The sequence below is a fragment of the Alosa alosa genome, chromosome 11 (genome assembly GCF_017589495.1).
Source record: "Alosa alosa isolate M-15738 ecotype Scorff River chromosome 11, AALO_Geno_1.1, whole genome shotgun sequence".
NCBI classification, from domain to species: Eukaryota; Metazoa; Chordata; class Actinopteri; order Clupeiformes; family Clupeidae; genus Alosa; species Alosa alosa.
Genome location: NC_063199.1, coordinates 4,949,485 through 4,973,182, shown reverse-complemented (window position 1 = coordinate 4,973,182; position 23,698 = coordinate 4,949,485). Strand labels below are relative to the sequence as shown.

Below are 23,698 nucleotides of genomic sequence, written 5' to 3'. Positions count from 1 at the left end.
TTATAACTTTGGGCTGTTTTGTGGTTGGGAGACTCTCTCACCGAGAGCATGGCATTATAAAACTCAAGTGGTGTCAGTGAACCTTGCAGATTGTATCATTTGCAAACCCACCCCACCCCCACCCCCTTCCGCCTATCATGTTTGCAGTATAGGCTTGTGTTATATAACAATAAAAGTTGTACATTTTAGCATAGAAAGTGCAGTACTTAATGAAGCACTCTATTTTGAGTGGCCGTGCCAAACCTGTTGCATGCTTATTAAGCCTATGTAAACAGAAACCACAGTGCATCATGACTTTTTCTTTTCTCTATTTTTTAGCCATTGACCCAGCGCCCTGCTTTTCCAACTTCCACTCTGGTTACTCCCATGGAAAGGAATGTAATGACTGTGGTTTTGTTTACAGCATACCATATGGTGAAAGGCTGGAGGCGCAGCCGCTCTCCACCACTGGCCCGAGTCCCTCTGCCCTCTGAAGACTAATGGAAACTCTGTCCTTTTTGCATTCACATCGACTTCACATTCACTGCTCGGTGGACGCAGAAGAAGGGGGTAAAAAGAAGTGGTCTTCTGGGAGAGTTCCCTACAGGGAAAAAAACACACACCACCAAAATAAGACCCTTTAAACCAGGGTTAAACTCTGTGCCTGATATAATTAATCCCCTTAGTTGGATAAAGGCAGATTAGGCAGTGAAGTGTCCTAAATGATTTGGTGGATATCATGCAGGACTCTACTGCAGGGAAACACTGCAAAGTTTGTTGTGAAAATGATATATTGTTGTTGTATATATATATATATATATATATATATATATATATATTCCCCTTTTTCTTGGCTTTGAATATTTCAAACACTTTTACACAAAGGATTTGTAAGGCACACTGAGTGAAACTGTGAGATGCATGCACAGCCTTAGTAGAGCTACGGTGATCCTCCTCTTCCTTTCCAGCAAAGTGGCTTTTAGTGCAGAAACCTTTGACCTTAAAGGTGACGCTCCCAAGCAGTCACCAGGACACAGGTCTCTGGCCACCACCAGTCGAAGCTCAAGCTCACGATAGTGATCAGTGGCATTTGTTTAAAAAATCTACTACTGCACTACTGAGTGGGGGAAATTATTATTATTATTGCCCATGTTGCTCGTATAAATATAATTGCAGTTCCATTTTCTTACCTCACCATTTTCATTTATTTTCATATTTTGTGTAAATGGATGTCTGTTATTTACTTTTATAGCTTTTCATAACTTTATTTTTATATGTTAAAATTCCAGAAGTAAAGAATTATTTTTTTTGTTTGGGGGTCATTAATAGTGTTGCATGCTTGAACAGTCGGAGCAACACAGACTGCAGGCCACTCCACCAACCTGGACCCACTGGAGGGGACAAAAGGGTGGAACTCCCATGTGTCTGGGAACAGCGTTAGTCACCCGAGGGGCAGCCCCTGCGGCTGAAGTCGACTTCAGCTGCTCTGGCTTTGGAGGGCTCGTGTAAACATTACACCCTCCGCCTGGGTAATTGATCCCAAATCTTGTTTGACAACAGTTTTTCCATTGCAGACACTTCACATGCTTCCTGAGCATAGCTGGGCTTTTTTGGCTGCGTTGCAAATACCACAACAACTCAGCACTCATTAAATCTCATGTCGAGTGTGTGAGGTTGCTGCTCCCTCCTTGCTGGATTTTTTTTTCTGTGTGTGTGTTTTTTTCTTTCTTCTTTTTTCTACTTCCTCTTTGCTGAAAGGCTCTCGCTGTATGCCTGAAGTCCCCCTGAGTTAAAAAAAAAAGGTTAGCTACCTCCACGCAAAGAAAGAAACAGAACAGAAATGATCACTGGAATTCTGCTAATGACAATGGGCTAATAGGAGGGTTCTCTGACAATTCTTTGATTTTTCTTGACTGCCATTTTTTTTTTTTGGGGGGGATATGATGATATTCAGTAGCAAATTAGTTCAGTCGAATAATTTGCATGATAATCTGAATGGAGAGACCAAATTGAATTAGTAAGTGTGTGTGTGGAGAGGGGAGTCTGATTCAGCAGCCCTGGTCCACCCCCCCCCACACACACACACACACACATACACACAGACAAAGCAGGGCAGTGACGTGGGTTGAGAGACAGTTTTCTTGTCTCCCAATTCCCTGACCTGCAGAAACAAAAGTCAGAAGCCCCTCATTGCACGAACAACCTTCGCTTTCATAACATTATCACACTATTCCTTCAAAATAGCTTTATACTACCTTGGGAAGACTTTGTACAGGATCCTGATAATTACTGTGCATTTAAAGCAATGTTATCTGTGGGCTTCTTATAATGTTTTAAAGTCATTTTGCCAAAATGAGTATACATTACGCCACATTACATTATGTTCTGAGAACTGAGAACGCTGTGGACAGCAAGTGAATGCTGAGGGTCTCAACTTCACACTATAATTCACACTGCAGTCGGGCAGAGCCTAAGTATGTAACAGTCCCTTTAAAATGTCATTGCATTATATATAATGTGCATGACCACGGGGGCAACCCATGCAAACACGTTATGGTAACTAGACACGTTTTCCGGGGAGGAGTGCAGGGGAGTGGACACATACACTCTTAAAGCGAATGTGTTGAAAGCAACACAACTTGCGTTGTTTTTAACACATATCTGTGTCCAGATAGGGACAATACAGTTTGTGTTGTTTTCTTTTGTAATTTGTTACACAGTATGTGTTGAAAATAACTCAACTTCCATTGAAAAACAACACAACTTGCGTTGTTTTTTTAGCAAATCTCTGTGTCCAGATAGGGACAACACATTCGTTTTAAGAGTGTATAGATTGGTGGATGATCAGTGTCAGTGATCACTGCCTGCCTGCGACCTGGGCTTTGAGGAGGGAAGGGGAGGGGATGATATAGGCTCAAGGATTAAAGCCAACACTGACAGCTCTGACCCTTCACCTCCTGTGGATATTTCAATATCCAACAACAGGAAGAGCATTCCACAAGTCCCATGACCGCCGAGTTCTCTTCAGATTTGCCACGATAGAGATTTGATCCAAATGCTTTAGTAAAAATACACCATCACGTTGTTGCTTCAGGTAATTGGCCCACATGTGGTAAACAATAATTCATCCAGCAATATCATGTGTCCGAGCATGATGTCTACTTCCATCACAGTTAATGGGTGAAGATGTAATACTCAAACATGACCTTTAGTGTTATACATAACCTTTTAACATTGTGCAGTACCGTCTGTGATTTTGAAATTGTTATGTTATAGTATCAGTATCAGATTATAGTTCCTTAAGAAAAGGATATCAGGCATTACTGGAGTAAATGCTTTGTAAAGCCTTTCCTTTTTAGCCACCCCTCTCCAACCTATCTGCTGTAAAATTGCTAAACAAATGACCAGAGCAATGCAGTAATTGGAGCCTGTGACTTGAACTCAATACGCCTGCGTGTTTCTATTATGCCGCCGGCAGCGATGGTTTCTCTCTGTAACACACCAACGAACGGCTGTATGAGACACAGACAGGCAGTGCAAATAATAAGCTCTCAAATGTGTCTGGGGGCAGGACAGACCAAAACCTCTGGCCATATCTCCCAGTAGTCCTCATTACGAAATAAGCTGCTTCCAATTAGACCCAATCCACATACAGAATCAATCCTTCTCCCTTGCCCTCTCCTTTTGATTACTTCTGAAAATATTTATATTTCCTAATAACCTGAGTTTAGGCCAGTGGTCTTATGATTAAATCCAGACAGGGACAGTGATTCAGAAGAGGGACTGCGTATGGAAAATAATATTGTTTTTTGTTTTTTCATAGCGGCTGAGAAATGGAAACCTAGCAATTTTGTGCTATAAAAACGTCAGTTTCAGCACTGTAATAAATACAGATTTAGTGCTTTGTGAGGGACCAGCTCTGACTTTTAGTGATGAATTCATTTTTTTATTCCATAGGCCCACATTTATGATAAAGCATACTAGTTCTCATAACAAGGCAGTGAACAAAGGTGAAAACAATACCTCATTGTTTTTCTAAGTGGTCCCGTTCTGATGACATGTTGCAAAACTGGGTAGAAAATAGCAGTTGGCATTACATTAATACACATGAAGCATTAATGACAACATAAGACACACATGCTTTAAATGATGTTTTATTAAGTCGTGCTTTCCAAAAAGCATCACCAGGTTTCTCAGTCTCTAACAAGGGTTTAACATTTGAATGCACAACTGTGGTTTGTGTCACTTGTGCAGTCACTCTTATGCTTTAAAATGTTTCAAAACATTGATTTCAATATTCATTTCAGCCGGGGATGGGACTTAATCTCTCCTCATAGGCTCCAAAACTACAGAAATGTGACAGTAATTCATCTCTCCTGACTCTGTGTAGATTTACACGAAAGCACCCCTTTCCCCCGATACTGACAAGTCCTATTAATCTTCTTCAGTCACATTTCAATAGCCAAGGCTTCATCCGCGCCATGTGACGCCTAATGTCTCAACTGGATGACACCTAGGAAAGCTGAGAAGAGATCTGTGTCTGCAGCAGCCCCGACTGGCGCACTACAGCGGTCTATGCATGTTGCTACAGAAGTACCGAATGTTTGATGTCTCTACACTGGCACCGGCTCTTAATATATCAACACTGTGTCGCTCTGGTGCCTATTTTGAGGCCTCTTGAACTTAGTACTTTTCGGTAGCTGTGTCATTACATTTATCACAGGATTTGGGGAAATCATCAAGGCATGTCAACATATTGCTGGAGGGATGCTGTTTAACTATTCTGAGGGCCTACTTGATCAGGGGGAGGCTTACAGTATTTAAATTGATGGGCGAGTTGTTAGTTGGTCCAGCTTCTAAGAAAAGGATTGAACTTACTTTCACCTTCAGCACAGTGACCATGACCCACTCTAACTCTCTCTCACACACACACACACACACACACGCACGTCTGCTCTCACACGCCTGACTCATTCAGCTCAGCACTGTCTCTGCTAATCTCCTCAGAGGGACGCTGGCCCGGGTTTGGGCCAAGCCCGCGCCAGGGCCGTCCCAGAGTCTGTTGCTGCTGCTGTTGTCTTGGATTTGCATTCCCATGAACTTGACGCTGGCCTCCCACAGCACTGCTTCCTGGCCTCAGAAATAACAAACTTCATTAGCACAGAGACTGAGGAGAAATAAACCCCGGTCCCCACGGAGACTCATGGCTGAAAATGCACTTTTACACACACACACACACACTCACACACACTTGGAACTGCAACTTTAAGTCGAAAAGAGAATAGTTCCACTTACTTTCGCACAAAACTGTAAATGTGTTACAATACTTTCAATATGACATAAGCTGCCAGCAGTCAAAGCTGCCATTTTAATTCTACTACTACTACTACTACTACTACTACTACTAGTGGTACTAATACAAGCTTGCGTCCCTTGCTGATAAGTGATGATGAAAGGGATGGTGAGTTATAGTTATACTACCTATTTAGCAAACAATATTTTTAAAAATAAAATAAAATCACACTATATCAGAGTGCCTGTATGCAAGGTGAGCACTGTCATATTTATCTGACGTAAGACAGGAGAATATTTATATTGTATGTTAGCCTCTGGACTGCCTCTGTATCCACAAAAAGAAAATGCGCTCAGGATTGACGACAGCAAAGCAGTCTGGCCTTCAGCTTAAAAGAGAGATCATTGAAACAAATGAATCCTTTGCTGTTTAAATGGACACAGTAATCCATCACTGGTGAATCGAACTCGGTGAGCTATCTTAAATCTGCTGCCTTCTTAGATTGGTCCTCAGGGCACATATGAGAAGCTGCTATCCCACCTTGTGAGGGAACTGTCGGACTGAGAGACAGACACACACACACACACACATATTCATACATTCACATATGCACGCATACACTAACACACACAAACAAACACACAGTCATACACTCCCATATGCACGCATACACTAGCACACACACACAAACACACTCATACACTCACATATGCACGCATACACTAGCACACAGACACCGTCATACTGTACACTCACATATGCATGCATGCACACACACACACACACACACACAGAGTCATACACTCACATATGCACGTATACACACACACACACACATTCTTTCTTATATAGAGTACATTACACAGACTCATACAGTGTCTCTATAACAAGAGATTAGATGCTTCTCTCTAATACACTTATTGCCATTTTCCTTTCCTCTTGTCATGTTTAGAGAATTTGCTTAATGCTGTCTTATTCAATACTAAGTACAATATTTTGAAACATTAGATTACTTTTCCTACTGCAAAAAGTGGGTAAGACAACCTGCATACTTCAAATAACTAAATAATCAATAGCCCATGAATAATAGGGTGCATTTTAGTGGGGGTTTATGGCATATGACTGACATTAGTTGCATGCTGTATTTTACAGCCGGTGCATATTCTCAAGATGCCTTTTCATCTTGATTAAAAATGTGTTCCTCCCATTCTCCTCTGCAAAAAAACAAGTCAAATGTAACCTAAGGTAGACGATCTTTGGATAACTAGGCCTGGATTAAGTACCAACAAATATGCACAAAGACGTATGCACAGAGTTTCAAACACAGTTTGCAAAGTCAGTCACTATGGGCTCCTACCACAATGTGTTGCTATGTTCCAACTCAGTTCTGCCCACCATCTCAATAAATAACCAAACAAGCAGACATTCTTGTTTGATTCTTTCTATGCACTTATTTGAAATGAGTAAATATTACACAGACCTCTCCTTCAACACAGATATGGATATCCAAGTATCAACAATTTATTCATTGTAGTAAACAACACTTTAATTCTCTGATATAGGGGATCAGTCATGCTGAGGACTGTTTGTGTAGATGTGCCAGTGTCATAAACACACACAAATAGCCTCATGAAAGTACACACATTCAGCGTTAATTAACTATTCGCATTGATATGCCACCTGAACACTAAGGAGAAAAGCTGGGAATATACATATGGCATTTGTGTTCATCATAATCCTAAACAAATGCAGTGTATTTTGAGGAGATCTGAAATGTCAACAATGTCAGTATCGAGGAAGGTTTTTTAATATATATTTATATTTCTTTCTCTTTTTTCCAGAACAAATTGTTTATTCATTTGTTATGGATAGAGGGATCAGGGCAACATTCACACTACAATGGAAATATTTGAAAGCAAATTATATTAATATCAATAGAATTATTAATTTCTCATTTATCTTTATATGAAAATACATCAGGTGAGCTGTGTAATCCACCTATATAGACATTCTGCCCTCAGGATTTATTTTCTCATTCATGGATCAGATCATCATCTTCATAAAACAGTTTTATTTGAACATAGCATAACGGCAGACTTTAATTTGTCTCATTATAGTTATTAATAATTGTAATTCAGTAATTGACCACCTTTCACCTAACTCCAGACTATGATATACAAAAATAACTGTTGTCTAAATACTAGAACTGTACTACATGAGCAAGGCAGATCCAACACTGCTAAATTTGTTTAGTTAGTCACAAAACTTCAAATCAGCTGAAGAGTTTGGGTGTAACAATAAGGCATGCAAAAACTGTGGTGCCGTAAAAGCATTTCTTACATTCTTACGAGTGTTTTGTCCCAGAGTATACAACTACTTAGTGAAGCCTGGGTGGGTAATGGAAAGAACAGGTGTGTTTGTACTTCACATACTCATATACCATCAAAATTAATTTGAGAATGATAACAAGACTATTTGCCTTTGAAAACACATCTAAATATGGGAAATGGTTGTATGTTGTTGCTTTACAAAGTAAACATGGAAACAACAAGGACGCAAATGATCACCCACTGAAACAGTGAGTTAGCTGGCTTAGAAGTTAATAATGGCTTATGTTAGACAAGTTAACAGCAAGCGCAGAGCCCCTGCAGAAACACACAGAGAAAGCACAGGGCAGCCAGAGTGGAGGAGAGGACAGGACTGAGCCCAAATTAGGTTAGAGATCAGGTCGTCCTGGCACTGGAATACCAATAACAAGGGAGTGCAGGGCTGCAGAGTAGCCCTAGGTTAGTGTAGGGGGTAAGTAAGGTCAGAGGCATGTTCAAAATCCATTTTTTGTTAATCCTACTACAAGTTAATTGTTAAGGTGACATTGTTACTAACTCTGTGAATCAGGTGCTTCTAGGAATCGTATTCAACTCATGAGGAAACATATGAGAACGTCTCTGGCCTGATCATTCAATAATATAGGCTCATATACAGAGTAAAATGACGGTTATGCAATTATAATTATGCCACTATGCAAATTTGTGTGTGTGTGTGTGTGTGTGTGTGTGTGTGTGTGTGTTTCCTTAATCCAATAGCATTTAGCTGCTACACAGCGTGGTTAGATTTGTCTTTGTGTTTATGCTGTTTTAAGAGGCCACATGCTCTCATATGCAGCTCTCTGAACTGCTGGTCTGTGTCGTAGCACTACTCTTATCATCAGGGGCATTATGTGCATCATTTGCTCGCCGTATGCAACTGTATTACAGTAACCTGACAGTCGAGTGAAATGTAGACGGGGCCAAGAGGCCACCGCTCAAGTGAGAACAGCCTCTGATGGAGCTGATACAGAGAGCCGTATGTTTTTTTATGTTCAGCTTACAGGTTGCATCAGGCGACATGGTGCGTAATGAGCAAAAGGAGCACTTTGTATGTGGGCTTCACTCCGCACTCCATTAGGTTCCCTGGCATCCCACATCCTCACTACATACAGAGCCGAGGCTATACAAAGGGAGGAGACCAGGCCGCCTTATCTGCAGTGTGGAACGTGGCCAGCTGCACACACCGGGGTTCCGGTCCGTATAGACGGCCGAGTGGAATGAGTCAGATTCATGCAGTATGATTATGGTTGTTGGTGAATATCTGACTTGAGCAAAACAGGAAGCCTATATATGGGTTTTGTTCTATTATATGCACTTGCTGTCAGCATTACTGCTTCCAATCCTTCTGGTGATGTTAGCATGCCTACCATAGCAACTGCTGGGCTTTAAACACCACAGTGTCTTCTTTTAATGTGGCTGTAAATTCATGGTTCCTTTATCAGGGCCATGTTGGTTGTGAGCATTTTATGTGCAGTCACCCTGATCGTGTTTCTACAACAGTTTAGTACAGTGTAAAAGTGTAGGGAGTTAATTTTAGTCCCTGCTCACACTGGATTATATGCAGTTTAGAATGTCATGCAATTTACTAAGTATAATACAGTACTATGCATATTTGTAAACATTTTCACCTCAAACCACTCTCCTACATTTTCCTTACTTATCTATGTGAAAACTAGATTGTTTAAAGTTCCCTTTTGAATTGTAATAGGGAGACACATATAGGGAGTGGACACTAAAGGGAGAACTGTCCGGGGACTATGTGGTGTAAGGTTGATGGTAGTGTTGAACAAATGACGACCCGGAGAACACCTGACTCTGGGCCGGCTCAAAGCCTGGCCTGTGTCAGATCTGCTCTGCAGTGGTTAAGCCTCTATATCTGGGAGCAGCTATTCAGGCATGAAGCCAGACTTCAGTGGGGAATAAAACCATAATCCCATTACATTTGCTTGTGACTGATCTCATAGACACTTCCCTGCAAAGTTACTATTGTTTTGAAATCAACACATTAATTCAAAATGTAAAGGAAATTTGTCTGTAAAAAAGTTAAAATGCTAATTATGCTTAGAGAGTAGGAGCTACTCTAAATGAAGTGAAAACTACACAAACACAGACTTAGAGGCAATAATGCAATATGCCTTTATTTTGTGCTGTTTTTTTTATTACAGATGTGGATTTATAAATCTACCAAAAAATCTCATTATGATTTCTTGAAACTAGAAGGAAATATGATTGTTATGCTTAGCAGAACATTTTCATAAATGTACAGAGCATAGCTGTGCATGTTGGAAAGTTTTGATGAGGACAAGAAAACAAGCAGTAACTTAGTAACAGTGATTAATGACTTTTATAAAACCTTTGATAGCACTTCAGCCATCATATCTCAAAACAACATGACATTCACACATACAACGTCAAATGGAAAGATATGTTTATCAAATTATCAATAAAATATCAGCTAAGATAAATAATGTGTCACTCTAACTATCAATCTATCTATCTTGCAAAACTCATAAATCATTTAGGGGTAAATTTGCTTCATGCTGGGACAGAAATCCCCTTGTAGTATCATACATATCAGTGGCCCATAAGCAGTTGACTCGGGAATGGATGTAGCCCTGATGAACCACCACCTCCACGCCAGATCTGGACCAGACTAGACATACCCTATATCTGCCCTAATCAGGGGTATTCAACACTGCTCAGAGATACTACATACAGCTCTCAGACATTAATGAGCAATATTAAAACTGTGTATACTCTCCTGAGTGATATAGGAAAAGAAGTAATTGTATGTCACAATGGAGCAATCAAGACTCTCAAAGCCATTTCTTGCCACTTGGTGAGGTAAACGTTTCAGATCATGAAAAGGCAGGTCAGCATGACCAAGCAAGTGTCCTGACATGGTTGAGAAATACCCTGCCTTGAAGACAGCTGCATGAAGCTAGTCAGGAAATAACACAGAATCTAGAGATCTGATACACAAGCATGGATTACAGGGCCTTTGCTGACATATCAGGCTAGGAGACTGACAAATCTCAGCAACATAACACACATGCAGGCTAATGCAGTCTTAAGAGGAAGCAGTCTTCAAATGAATGAATGAATTTAGCAAAGCAAATAACCATATAACTTCATTGAAATTAACTTTGTATAAGGTTGGACAATTATTGTACACTGCTTAGGAATTAAGTCTTGCATCATTCATCCCATCATAAAATCTAACTGCATTATAATAATAATAATAATAATAATAATAATAATAATATATGCAAATTAGTATCATCAAAAACGTCTTTCTCGCTTATTGGCAGTCAAGTAATGACATCTATCACAATAATCAGTCTGATCTAATCTAATAGATGGAGACGATTCCATGATTTCAAGATTTTAAATATAGCCTATTTTATGAGACAATGAAGGATGTCCTTCTCCTCAACTCCTCATCTAACTAAATCAGTTGCTTTTCGTTGATTAGGCTGGTTAACCTTTGCTCTCTGCCAGGTCTGGAAGGGTTAATCAGGCCGAGATCCCTATGACCCTTGGGTTGCGTCCCTCTATCTCCCGCTTGAAGGACTTGGTGAAAACAGTGATAAGATTAAAGTTAACTTTCCTCCCTGCCCTCTCGCCCCTGCGCCAAGCCTCACCTGCACGTCACCTCTGCACCAGTAGGCTACACACATGCGCACGTGCACGCGCATAGCATGCTCATTTACACACCTATACTCCTGATAGGCCTAAACGTCAAGTTGATTGTGACAAAAGCGTAGGAAACGCGGTCTCAGAGATAGTGTTTTGGCATACACATTTGTCTGTTACCTTGCTCTGCAGCCCTTTCACCTTGCTCTATAGCCCTCCTGTAGTTGTCTGGCATGTCTGACCGATCGATTCACGTAACTCCGTTCATCCCGATCGGGGCACATCCCAGGACCCCCTGTCCCAGAGTGCTTTCTTTGCTTTACAAACAATAATAAAGTGATTTGCCCCATTCTCCGCGCCATGGACATGGGAAATCGTTAAAGATCCTGCTATTTGTGTGTGATCGGTAAATATTTAGTGTGGCGACATCTCTAGGTCTCCTCCTGATCGATTCAGGTCCCTATAGGGGTGCGCTATTGTGTGGGGACACCTGCTGAGGCTCTTAAGAGTTTATCATGTCTACCTGAGTTGTTCACAATGTTTTCTATTTATCTATAAAGAATGAAGACTTACTTATACCCAACATTCCTCATTTATTAACAATGAATATGTTGGCTAATTGTGGAAATTACTGGTATATTATTGAAAGAAAGACACCTGTTATTTTCTTAATAGACCGGAGGACATAGCCTACATTAGCTGTTCAGTTGTAAAACTAGCCAAAGGGCGTCTAGATTCACTGATATGCCACTGAAAAACACCACTCAGACAGCCTCAACAGATAACTTGTTTTAATTGCGTTATTTGTGGGGAAATATTTTCTTTTTACAGATATGAAAATTGAGTTATTGAATAGCCTACACCTTATTTTACCAAAGGGGAGCGCTTATGAACAAAAATAAATAAATAACAATAACGTGAATTGGTACTAAACCTCGCCCTTGGGTGTTCAATCTTGGCTAAACAGATAAGCCTTTGTCGAAGTTTAGATTTTGACCTTATATGAGTATCTTTTACGAACAGGTTAGCTGTGACATGCACAATTTATCAAACCAATGTTTTTACAGTGACTACAATAAAGCGGTGGGCAAATAACACGAAGATGAACTTAACTGTAGCCAGACTGACAAGTTAATTGTAGTTCAAAGTCATTTTTTCAGTGTCATCAGCCTCAAATGTATATGACAGTTTGATTAGGTTTTGCAGATACATAATAATCCTTTCTCATAATCTATAAGCAACTGAAATAATGGTGCAGCTGGCTTTTGCCTTTAAGTCTAGTATAGATCACATGCCTTGTTAACACTATTTATCAGATAAACGTAATTTACACATAAGAGTAATAACTGACCTTGTGCACGTATGTCTATTACACTTTGATTCATTCATCGGTTATGATGTGCACTAATATAATCAAAACTATTTTCATATGTGTACATCTTTGTCTTTAATGATTATTAGCATTTTCATCGTGAGGCTAAGAATAAGAAAGCCTCGGAGCATATAGCCCGTTTGCACATACAGACAGGTGTCTCCCTGGACTTCACCCCCTCCCTCTACATATCACTCAGCCCACACAAAGCAGTGGCGCTGAGGCGCGTTCTCTAGAACAGAAAAAGACGCAAGGAGCATCTTCTAGCATCTTTTTTTACTTCTATTATTGCTGTTTCTTCAACCTGCCATACAACTTTTCTTCCCACGGAGATATAGCCTACGCTAAACAGGCATTTAAAGTCAATCCTCCAAACAAAAGTTGAACGAATTTCGGCAGTCGCACTCAGTTTTTCTTGACTCCCTAAAGTTTTTGCATAATCACTTCAATAAACTGAAAGGAGCATTTTTGTGTGTAAAACCATCAGATGGAAAGACATCGCTGATTGCCCTGCGATACTGAAAAAAAGAACGAGAAGACTAACGTAGGCTGCACTATTTCTGTAAGAGCGAAGATGCATCCCGCCGAAGACGAATCTACAACATATGCATTTGGTATGTGTGTGTACAGTCTTAAACGTCACAACCATTCTACTAAGTCAAATACAGATTACCGTAGCTTAAATGCTTGCTATTTTTCTCTCGGAGCGGCACATTAGCAGCCTAACTCATTGGTTGATAATTAACTGTAATCTTTATAACGCGAACTCGTGTTGGCTAAGCAATTCGCTTGTGCGCTGATTCCCCTGTGCTGTTTCCCGGCGCTTTGCGGAGTCTCTCATGAAATTGATGCACCGAAATGTTTTGAATCACGGGTAAAATAGCTGTTTTTAGAATTGATTAATAACAGTGCTGGCCCGTATTGCGTTAAAAGCGGGCTACACATGTCTGCGATTGCTTTGTGCTAAACAGCAATGAAAAGCATCTCTATAGGCTATTTATGGTGTAAAAAGTCATTACTCACCTCAAAAGTGCAAAGAAAATCCCGCACATAACAGCATCTTAACCGAAAGCATACATGTGTGCGGATACCATTTATCGTAAATAAATTACCTAAAGCAATCGGATGGGAGACGCGCTGCGCTCAGGTTGAATACTGCGAATATTGTTTTAAAAACAAAAGGCAACTAAGAAACGGGTCCATAGTCAAACACAACATTGACTACAGAAGGAAATGTAAAGCGGAGACCTACTCACGTACCCCAGCTACGTCCAAGTCAATTAGAAGGACATCTCAAAAGCATTAATCAGATTAAAATGGGCGCATGTTAGTTTGGTGTGAGAGGCGAGCAACCAAAGCAGTTTCCATTTAAGATGGCTCTACCACATTATAGCGCGATTTGAGGCAGAAATGATCCATACGCTAGGGGGCACCCAGATACTGTAATAGATCCCGACTTCGGCTTTTCCCTCATTGGCAGCATATGCTCTGATTTAGCACTGCAAATTTTTCAGTGGACCCAACTTTGACAGCCACGGGTGATTCTAAAAGTACTACTAGCAAGTGCTTCACAAACGCCCCGACCTACAACCTTTAGGGTACAGAGGGAGTCTCTACACGGGGAAGCCGGTCTTTATTTGGACGCCATTGTTTGCACTGCTTTGCAAAATCCTAGTCTAACTTGCTTTTTGGCGACTTGGAAAATCTCTATTGGCTGTGCTCGAAGATACAGATAGGGTATTGGAATACAAACAGTCAATTGCCTATTGTTCAAGAAAATAAAACACCAGCTACTAGCGCGCAACCATCGGGTCGCTCATACGTTCTAGATATTAATCAAAGACCTTTAATCTATTTTTTAAAGAGGCATGACTGTGATAGCCAATGCCAGTGCCAATCCATATGATGCATTCTGATGTTCATATAATTTTCGGTCAGTTTATACACACTATATAATAAATCAAACTATGTTTCATTGGTGACTAAATTGTGCATTTTCTAATGTTGTGCTTGGTCATTTATGTGGTGCAGTTCATGATGCGCTCTATGGACGGTCAAAGCAGTATTTGACTTTGCAGGTGTGTATTGTAGTGATAGTAGGCCACTGAAAAGCAATTGAGAAAGTGTGGATATAGCGCAGCGTGTTCCAATACAGCTACAAAGGGGTTCATGGCTAAATCATTTCCTATGTTTTTGACTCACAGCGGGCATGATAGTTTGGCATACTCAGATGTTCACCAATCACCAAAATACATATATCAGTTAGTTATATGTCATTGGGTATCAAGCCGTATACCCTGGTTGTCCGTCCATGCGTGTGCGTAAAACAACGGAACAGGCCTAGTAAACATTAAACAATAAAATACTGATTTCAGGGAGGCATTCTTATTCTAAACATGGAACACATACCTTGTAAGAGAGCCTGTGTTGCAGTGAGTGATATGTAATATGCGATATTTCCATTTGGGCCATATTGCTCCAACATTAACTATATTAAAACGGCACTCATCACAATGAATCTCAGAAAGACATGTAATTTTGTGATTTATCCAGTATATATATCCAAGAATGTCTGAATTACAAAGGGCGAGATTGGCTAACCTATTTGTATCATTCTAATAGTGCGGAGTTTATGTCTGTTTCCTGGTGGTGCAAAACTCTCGGTAAACATTATCAGTACTTTGCAGTAATATTATCACTTCACAGGAGTCCGGTATCATAAGTTTTGTACTCCACGTGCGTGTTAATGACAGACAGTGTTGAGGATGTGTGTTTGATCATTTTCAATCCATTATATATTGATATTGCTGTGGGGATTGTCAATTTGTAATATTTAATCATATAAGGGCTTTTATTTACACAAATGAATGAGGGGGGAACCAACCATTTAAAAAATATATTTCAGGGCTGTGTTCTTACATTTTACATATAATGTGTGAAAGAATAAATGTAGAAACGGTAAGGATATTCCGAAAAAAATGAACCACACTCTCTTTAGGACCTCACGGATTCTCGACCTCCATTCCTTGCCTTGGCAAAGCACCAAGTAGCACAAGTGCCGACTAGCCAATGGGGTTCAGGGGGAGGTCCGTGAGGTCTGACCAGTCAAACACAGTCACTTTCCATATATGGCAACTCATCTCCATGGTAACGTGTTCTAAGTTGCAGCAGTCGTGTCAAAGTTCACTATATAGAGAGCTCAGTGAGCTGATCAGAGAGAAAGCATTCTGCCAGCCCAGCGCCTGCAAATCGCAATCACTTCCTAACCTCCCCCTTTTTAACATATTTGATCACTTTGATTCTCTGTTCTTCTTCTCCTTATTTTTACGCGCATGAAGGAGGTTCTATAGGTTGTGATCTTTTTGTTTTATTATCAGTCTTGCTTGCCGGAGAGTTGACTTCATATTTGACTCAAGCACAGGCTTCAGCTGCGCGCTGCTGCTAGCGCAACCTCAATTGAAGAAAAGGAAGAAGCAGCAATATTTTTGCCAGTTGTTGGTTTTCTTCAAGACTCGCACTGGAACTTAGTGTTGCTCGCTCCCTGCATACGCCAGCTGTGCGATTTTGTGCTTCGCCTCACCGCGTTTCTCGAAGTCTCTGGTCTGTTTCTTAAATATCGCATTTTGTCAGCGCAATTATTTTCCCTTTTCCTTCATGGGTTTCCTGGATGGATGAGTGCAAGCGCCCCTGGACTTGGCCTCCAAGAGCAAGGCTGCGATTCGGCTCGTCTTCGCATCAGTTTTGACCATATGTTCGACAACGTTCCGAAAACAAAGAAATAGGCTGCACTGTCATTTTTGCGCAAGTTTCTACGGACAATTCGACTTCACATTACCGACGGTGAATTATTTATTTTCGCCCATACCGAAAAATATCGTGAGACATTCTACAGAGACGCATCATCACGAAACCAAAAACGGAAGACAAAAAGTTTTTTAACGTTGACTGATAGATATGGCAATGGTAGTGTGGAGAGGCTCCCAGGACGATGTGGCAGAGACCCAGGGCACTCTCTCCTCGCAAGCCCAAGGAGGACTATCTCTTCCGACCCCTCAACCAGGCCAGCTGAATCTAACGGCCTCTCAGGTTGCCCCTCCGACCCCTCACACACCCGTTCAAGGACCTCCGAATAACACGGCGCAGTCTACGCCGACGAACCAGACGACGCAAAGTCAGTCGGAGAAGCAACCACAGCATATAGAATGCGTGGTTTGCGGGGACAAATCGAGCGGTAAACACTATGGTCAGTTCACTTGCGAGGGGTGCAAAAGCTTCTTTAAACGGAGCGTACGGAGGAACCTCACTTACACTTGCCGTGCCAACAGGAATTGTCCCATTGACCAGCACCATCGCAATCAGTGTCAGTACTGCCGCCTCAAAAAATGCCTGAAAGTTGGCATGAGACGGGAAGGTATTGGGATTTTATTTTTCCTTTTGATGTGTTTTGTCTGTGTATTGTGCATTGAATGAATGATGTATGCTATCGTCCCCCATATTCTCCCGACTCATCTTCCCCAGGCTGCCCGACCGGATCATGCAAAGGAACCGCCTTCATTAATGCTCTAGACGGAGCGTAGCTATCGCCTACCTCCCCTGTAGCTTTCGACTTAGTGTTTCATCCGTCAGACATTCATCTACAAGCTAAAATTAAGATATTTACCAATTTTATTACAGTAGTCTGTTTTGGTTGTTAATAAAACTGTATACATCTGTATATGAATGGTAGCCTACAACTGCAGATATGCCGCGCTCTTAATGGCGAGGGGAGTGCGGGGAGACAGCGTGTTAAACACACACACGGTATCGACATCGACTGTATCTAGCCCTTCGCTCTCAGAGTGGAGCGAAGATAGTGTAACATGTATATACACGTTGGTGTATAATATTGAATTGTACCCATAAAATAAGCAGCAAATATAGTTATTTCAAGTATATGTCCGACTCAGTTGCTAGCTAAGTAGGTTAAGGGTTAGCATCTAAGGACTGCCTTTCTTTGTGCATGTATTCAATAAGCTCATGTTGCCATACCACGTAATGTTGTACACAATTTTATTAGAGGACTAACACTTATGGTATCAATTTCCGATAATTCCCTAGATGATACAACTACCTTATCGTGTACACTCACTGGTAACATTGTCACATGTTCAATTGTTGGATTGTTTCGCGCATCACTAGGCTGTTTTTGTAATTACTGAAGGGGTTTCTCCCTAAGTAACCCATGGCAATATTCTTTCTGTAGTGTTCCTGTGTGTTAGTCTGTCTGTCAGTGCACAAACTCAGGCTATAAAACAAGTCTGGCAATTCCAGCATGGTGGTGTATTCTAATGAACAAAAACAGTCACCAATGTCAGATAATGTTCTGGGATTAGCGTATAGTATGTTGCTAAGAATTCGAGTTTAAATATATGCAGTTTCTCTTTTTACCGCAGCTGTGCAAAGGGGACGGATGCCACCCACACAGCCTCACCATGGTCAGTTCGCCTTGACAAATGGGGACCCTCTGCACTGCCATTCCTACTTATCCGGATATATCTCTCTTCTGCTGCGAGCGGAGCCCTACCCAACGTCCCGGTATGGTAGTCAGTGCATGCAACCCAACAACATCATGGGCATCGAGAACATTTGTGAACTGGCGGCCAGGATGCTCTTCAGCGCGGTAGAGTGGGCCAGGAATATCCCCTTCTTCCCAGACCTTCAGATTACAGACCAGGTTGCCCTCCTGAGGTTGACCTGGAGTGAGTTGTTTGTGCTCAATGCCGCGCAGTGCTCCATGCCGCTCCATGTGGCTCCACTTCTGGCGGCGGCTGGCCTTCACGCCTCCCCTATGTCTGCGGACAGAGTGGTGGCCTTTATGGACCACATTAGGATCTTCCAAGAACAAGTGGAAAAGCTTAAAGCTTTACACGTTGACTCTGCTGAATACAGCTGCTTAAAGGCCATCGTGCTATTCACTACAGGTAAGTTTGAAATTGTTGCGGAAATCATGTCGTATATTTTCTCTTAGATATGATACTGTGTTGATGTTTGCAAGATATTTTTCGCACAACTTACCAAACATAACTTTGTTGTACAATAGACTATAGCCTACTGTAAGTTTGAGCTGCATGCGTCTGGTAATTAAAGGAAAATTAAGACGACATCTATAAGAAAATCCCCATTAAAACAACCATTGAATAGTCCAGCGTTATGTAAAAATAGACTGATACCAAATTTAACTGAAGGGTCAAAACTGAGCAGTGTTGAGTGCTCACAAGAGTGTATTAATTCAGACATTCCCTTAATTGTGAAATGAATAGCCTACAATGCTTCTATTGGTGCAGGTGACTGTGTAGTTCACACAACTTTGGTGCATTAAAATAGTGCTACACAATAGAAATATTCCATAGATTTTAAAAATATTTCAACGTAATAAGTTAATCAAAATATTATATTTTTTACATTATAACGTGATTGTGCCAAATGATGCGTTGTTTGTATACAATCAGTTACTTGTATTTATGTGGAATGACAGATATAAATGATGTCACACTTAGAGGGGGAGGGGAGAAGCAGGAGGAAGGGAAGAGAGGCCTAATGTTCCATTTACACACATTTCCGCGCAACTTTCCGAGTATTTCCACTGTGGTGGTCTCAATCGTAGACTATTTTATCATTTGTATTTCTGACCGTATTAATGTAGTTATCTATCCATCATAGTCGCGGATTTTCGTGTGTAGAAGCAGGGGACAGACATTGCATTCCAAGTGAGAGAGGGGCTCACAGTTCTTCCTTGTTATGTTAGGGTGATCTAGGGATTCAAGACATTTTCTGGACTCGTTCCAAAACTGGGTCATGACCCGAGCTTCCTTTCTTTATTTTTATATTGCAGACTTAAAGTAGAAACCTGCTTTTCAAAACCAACACATTGCAACCAAAGCAACGCCACAAGTACGATTGTATCCCTATACCCTTAAACAAAAATGCTAAATGCTTCCCGGCACCAGGCGATGCATCGCAGCATACTGAATATGTCATTGCATGTTAGCTATTACTGACATAGACACAGTAACATTTATTTATGACTTATTGTAGTAAACCATTACAGTAGTATCCAAACAACAGTGTTGCCTTCGAAGAAACGTTTATTGTTCATTTCAAGGAATTGTTCATTTGGAATTAGCGTGTCTGATGTATCTCTTAATCAATGAACAATGAAAAGCGTTTATGCTACATTACTGCGACGGCCATTACAGTATATGGCATAGCGCGACTGAACGCAGTGTGCCTCTCGAAGGGGGTTGCCCTTCGGTTTGTTGTCGTTCTTAAAGCGAAATCAAAAAGCAGTACAGAGGTCAGGTCAGACCTCTCTCTCTCTTCCAGACACACACACACACACACACACACACACACGTGTGTGCGCCTTACTTTTTGTCAGCACCGCTGAGCACATGGAGAAATCGTTTCTCTTCATTAACTGTTTGAGGGTTAGGATAACTATTTTGTGTTGTTAACAATCAACATTTTCCAGCTCACCTGAGGGGTTCATGTGACCACATATTGTAATAATCAGCAACACACGCATCTTACAATGTCCATTGTAATTAAAATATGAATGTATTTTCAATGTATGCTACGTGTCGAGGATGTGGGCCTAATAATTGACCCACGTCTGAACACTTGGCTATGTTAGAAGTCCTATTATATTTTGTAACAGCGCCCAGTGCTTTATTTAACTACAATGTAGCCAAACTGAGAAGGAAGCTGCAATAATCAAGCTTTCAAAAATTATACGTATCTCCTACAGAGCTGGTTTGAATTACAATATTACACCAGAGGTCGGTGTTTTTGATTGCGTTGTGATTACTGTGTATGCAATGTTGGTACATGAGCGTGATGTGCTAAGAATTTGTTCTTCTTCCCTTCCAGATGCGTGCGGCCTGTCAGATGTGGCACATATAGAAAGTTTGCAAGAGAAGTCTCAGTGTGCCCTGGAGGAGTATGTTCGGAGCCAGTACCCCAACCAGCCAACTCGATTTGGGAAGTTACTACTTCGCTTGCCTTCACTGCGCACAGTCTCTTCATCGGTCATAGAGCAATTATTTTTCGTCCGATTGGTAGGTAAAACCCCCATTGAAACCCTCATCAGGGATATGTTGCTTTCGGGGAGCAGTTTTAACTGGCCTTACATGTCCATTCAGTAAGCAGAAGGAACGATCAAAGGGGCTGAGACTACACTAGTTAGCGCTTCTTTTGTAGAAGAAAACGGCTGTTACACGAGTTTACTCTCACGAAGAAAGACATTTTCATAGATGACTGTGAATTTTAGAAATGAGACATTCTGCGAACTTTAAAAAATCCAGACAAAAGCTCCAGTGTCATTCTGAACAACTTGTTCCTATCCTTTTTTGTACAAAAATGAAAAAAGGAAAAAAAAAAGAGAAGAAAAGAATAAAAGGAAACACAAATGAGTTGGATTTTGATAATCCTTTGGGGAAAGCGCAGCTCGAAAGTGCATTTAAAACATGAATTTGGAAAAAAAAACTTAGGGGAAAGAAAAGGTTTTTTTCTTTTCCAAACAACTATATTGTCCTGTGTCCATGTATCTATAGCTGTTTTGTACTTTTCTTTTGTTTCTTCTTTATGGTTCCAAACCGGCCTATGTGATTCTGTAGTATGCAGTTGTTTTTTTCTCTAATTCATGACTTCCTATGAAACAGTTAAGTAATGTAAAAACGTTCTTCAAGAATTAAAACGTAATCCACAGCAATATAGGAGAAAAGGTTATGCTTAATGCTGCAAGCGCACTTACGCATTTGATGGTCCACAATGAAGACTGGCAGGGTAATTTTAATTGGGATTCAGGTTAACTTTCTGACTCACCTAAATGAATATGTTCTCTTTCTAAATGAGACAATTGTCTCAATAACGCAGGGTGTACCTGTTCATATCATTGTCGTGGTTCCTTGGACACCCGAAACACATACCGCCTGAAACTTTAATGAGACCTGAATTTTTACAGCAGTCGTCCTACAGTTTTACACTGCGTTCAGATGGATAAGCCCCTCGGTCGATCCAAAAGTATTAATCTACCTTGGTGACCAATCAGAATAGAACAAATTATTCTACCAACTCTCGATCCATCAAGGCATTAGGTTGGTAGCAGCACTGATGCAAAAAAGTGGCTTTACAAGTTGATGTCAGATTACACCTGTTAATATTATCTGACATCTTTAAGACATGTAGAACCGATATGATAAGACATCATCGGTGAAAACAAATGCTTATTTAGGATTTAGTGAAAGAGGACGAAAGGTCAATGGTCATCACTTCTTACATTTTGAGTCTGGAATATTTTGAAGAACAGTATTATTACGACATCCCTGAATATGTCCCCCTCTACACTTCAAGCATTAAAGTGCCTGTCAAGCGCAAAAACGACTAATTTGTCATTGAAATATATTTAGGTAGAGGCAACATCGGGAACACGGTTAGGGTGGTAAAGTCAGTCTTAAGATTGTGTATTTCACTTGAAACACAACAATTAGAAGCAGTATTGTTGTAAATATAGGTCAATTCATTTCAGTTTTCTTTATACAAAGTATATGTGATTAAGAAAAAAAAAACTGTGGTTGCCATTTTTTTTCGGTAATACAAATGTCTTCAAATTGAGTGGCAGAATTAGCTAGTAGCACTGAAAGTTCTGTTTGTAATGTATATACATATTACGACAAAATGTTTTTTTTTCTTTTTTTTCATGTATTTAGACTGTGAATGCATGGCCACAGGTCGCTAACCTATTTTACCTTTGATATATATAAATGTAAATGTTTTTGACTGTATAGATATAATCTGTGCATTCAGTACATTAGCCCTTGTATTTAAAAGAAGAAACAAAATCGTTCAATAATAGGCTAAGACTTAACAGGGTGAGCTGGTTTGGAGAGGGGTAGCTATTTTGATTTAGTGTTCTGCTCCTTTTTGGTCTGTAACAGATGCCTTGTGTGTGTGTGTGTGTGTGTGTGTGTGTGTGCGCGTGTGCGTGTGTGTGCGCGCGTGTGTGCGTGTACGCGTGCATGTGTGCGTGTATGTGTGTGTAAGCTTGCAATTTCGTACTTGTTTTGAGGCTTTTCTTCAACACACAAGACACCATGTTGTGGTTGGATAAAAAGGGATCATATTGTGTAGTTGATTGAACAGTTATCCTGGGCTGTTCTCATGCCACATATGGACCAGAGAATGATACATGATTGTAATTATGAACAGTTTAAACTGACCCACGTTTTTATAAAAATATATAAAATATATTACTGCAGGGTATTGATAACGTATAGATACTTTTTTTATTATTATTATGATTATTAATTGCAAGTGATATACGTGAGTGTGTGTGGAAGTTTATAGTTGAAAACAATTCTTGTTTGTTTGTGTTAGCTTATTGTAAACAAGCATTCTGCTGTACATTTGTTCTTGGTATTAAATTATAATTTATGAATTTGAAATCAAAAAGTATTGCCTGTTTTCTCGTTTATCATCTGTCCATTCTTTTGAACGGTAACTGCCAGCATACTGGTTTTTTGGTGTGTAATTGAATGTGCGGGGGTGTGGAGTTTGGTATGACACATCAAGTTACATTAGCCCTATAGGCTATGTTTTCCATCAGTGAATTTTTTTGTGTTGGATACTCATGCAATGGTATCTCATCGCTAGAGCTGTTATAGCTTAGGCATAGGCTAGGCATAGGCTACTCTCTCTCCGACTCTCTCTCTCTCTCTTTCTCTCTCTCTCTTTTCCAAACAATCAAATTACTTCAAAATCGCAAGTAGTAAAGGCGGAGGGACTACTATTTGGATATCGGGTTACTAAAGCGTAGAACCGTCACTTTGCTTGTAGTCTGCTGTGCAGGTAGCGATACGACTGAATTGGAATCGCAATGAAACGCTACACTGGACACTAGAATACATGACAAAGTGAATGCTAGAATCCCCTTGTTTCCAGTACAGGAAATGAAAAGGACCGTTCCCTTTGTTCTGCAGCTACAGCCCTCTGTTTAATTCAGGCTCCAAAGTGCTG

The 23,698-nt window shown here is 40.5% G+C and overlaps 1 protein-coding gene and 1 long non-coding RNA gene across 3 annotated transcripts; one reads left to right on the top strand and one right to left on the bottom strand.

The window, feature by feature from the left end:
- Positions 1 to 1,685: 1,685 nt before the first annotated feature.
- Positions 1,686 to 14,057, bottom strand: LOC125304039. Its single transcript, XR_007195163.1, has 2 exons — positions 13,907 to 14,057; positions 1,686 to 1,763 (listed from the first exon to the last, which is right to left on the bottom strand). It is a non-coding gene; the product is annotated as an uncharacterized LOC125304039 (long non-coding RNA).
- A 1,791-nt stretch (positions 14,058 to 15,848) lies between these two features.
- Positions 15,849 to 23,134, top strand: nr2f2 (nuclear receptor subfamily 2, group F, member 2). Of its 2 annotated transcripts, none has more exons than XM_048256885.1 (3): positions 15,849 to 17,057; positions 18,061 to 18,606; positions 20,555 to 23,134. In XM_048256885.1, the coding sequence occupies exons 1-3, from the start codon at positions 16,601 to 16,603 to the stop codon at positions 20,827 to 20,829; spliced, it is 1,278 nt and encodes a 425-aa protein (XP_048112842.1). In that variant the 5' UTR covers positions 15,849 to 16,600; the 3' UTR covers positions 20,830 to 23,134. The 2 variants fall into 2 exon arrangements, with proteins under 2 accessions (XP_048112842.1, XP_048112843.1); XM_048256886.1 differs by having other exon boundaries at positions 15,850 to 17,057; positions 18,079 to 18,606.
- Positions 23,135 to 23,698: the final 564 nt, after the last annotated feature.

Bases quoted from the DNA above. Each gene is read 5' to 3' on its own strand.
- nr2f2 (XM_048256885.1), top strand. From the start codon at position 16,601: ATGGCAATGGTAGTGTGGAGAGGCTCCCAGGACGATGTGGCAGAGACC. The intron at 17,058-18,060 runs GTATTGGGATTT...AAATATATGCAG, and splicing joins AGTTGGCATGAGACGGGAAG to TTTCTCTTTTTACCGCAGCT. The intron at 18,607-20,554 runs GTAAGTTTGAAA...CTTCCCTTCCAG, and splicing joins CATCGTGCTATTCACTACAG to ATGCGTGCGGCCTGTCAGAT.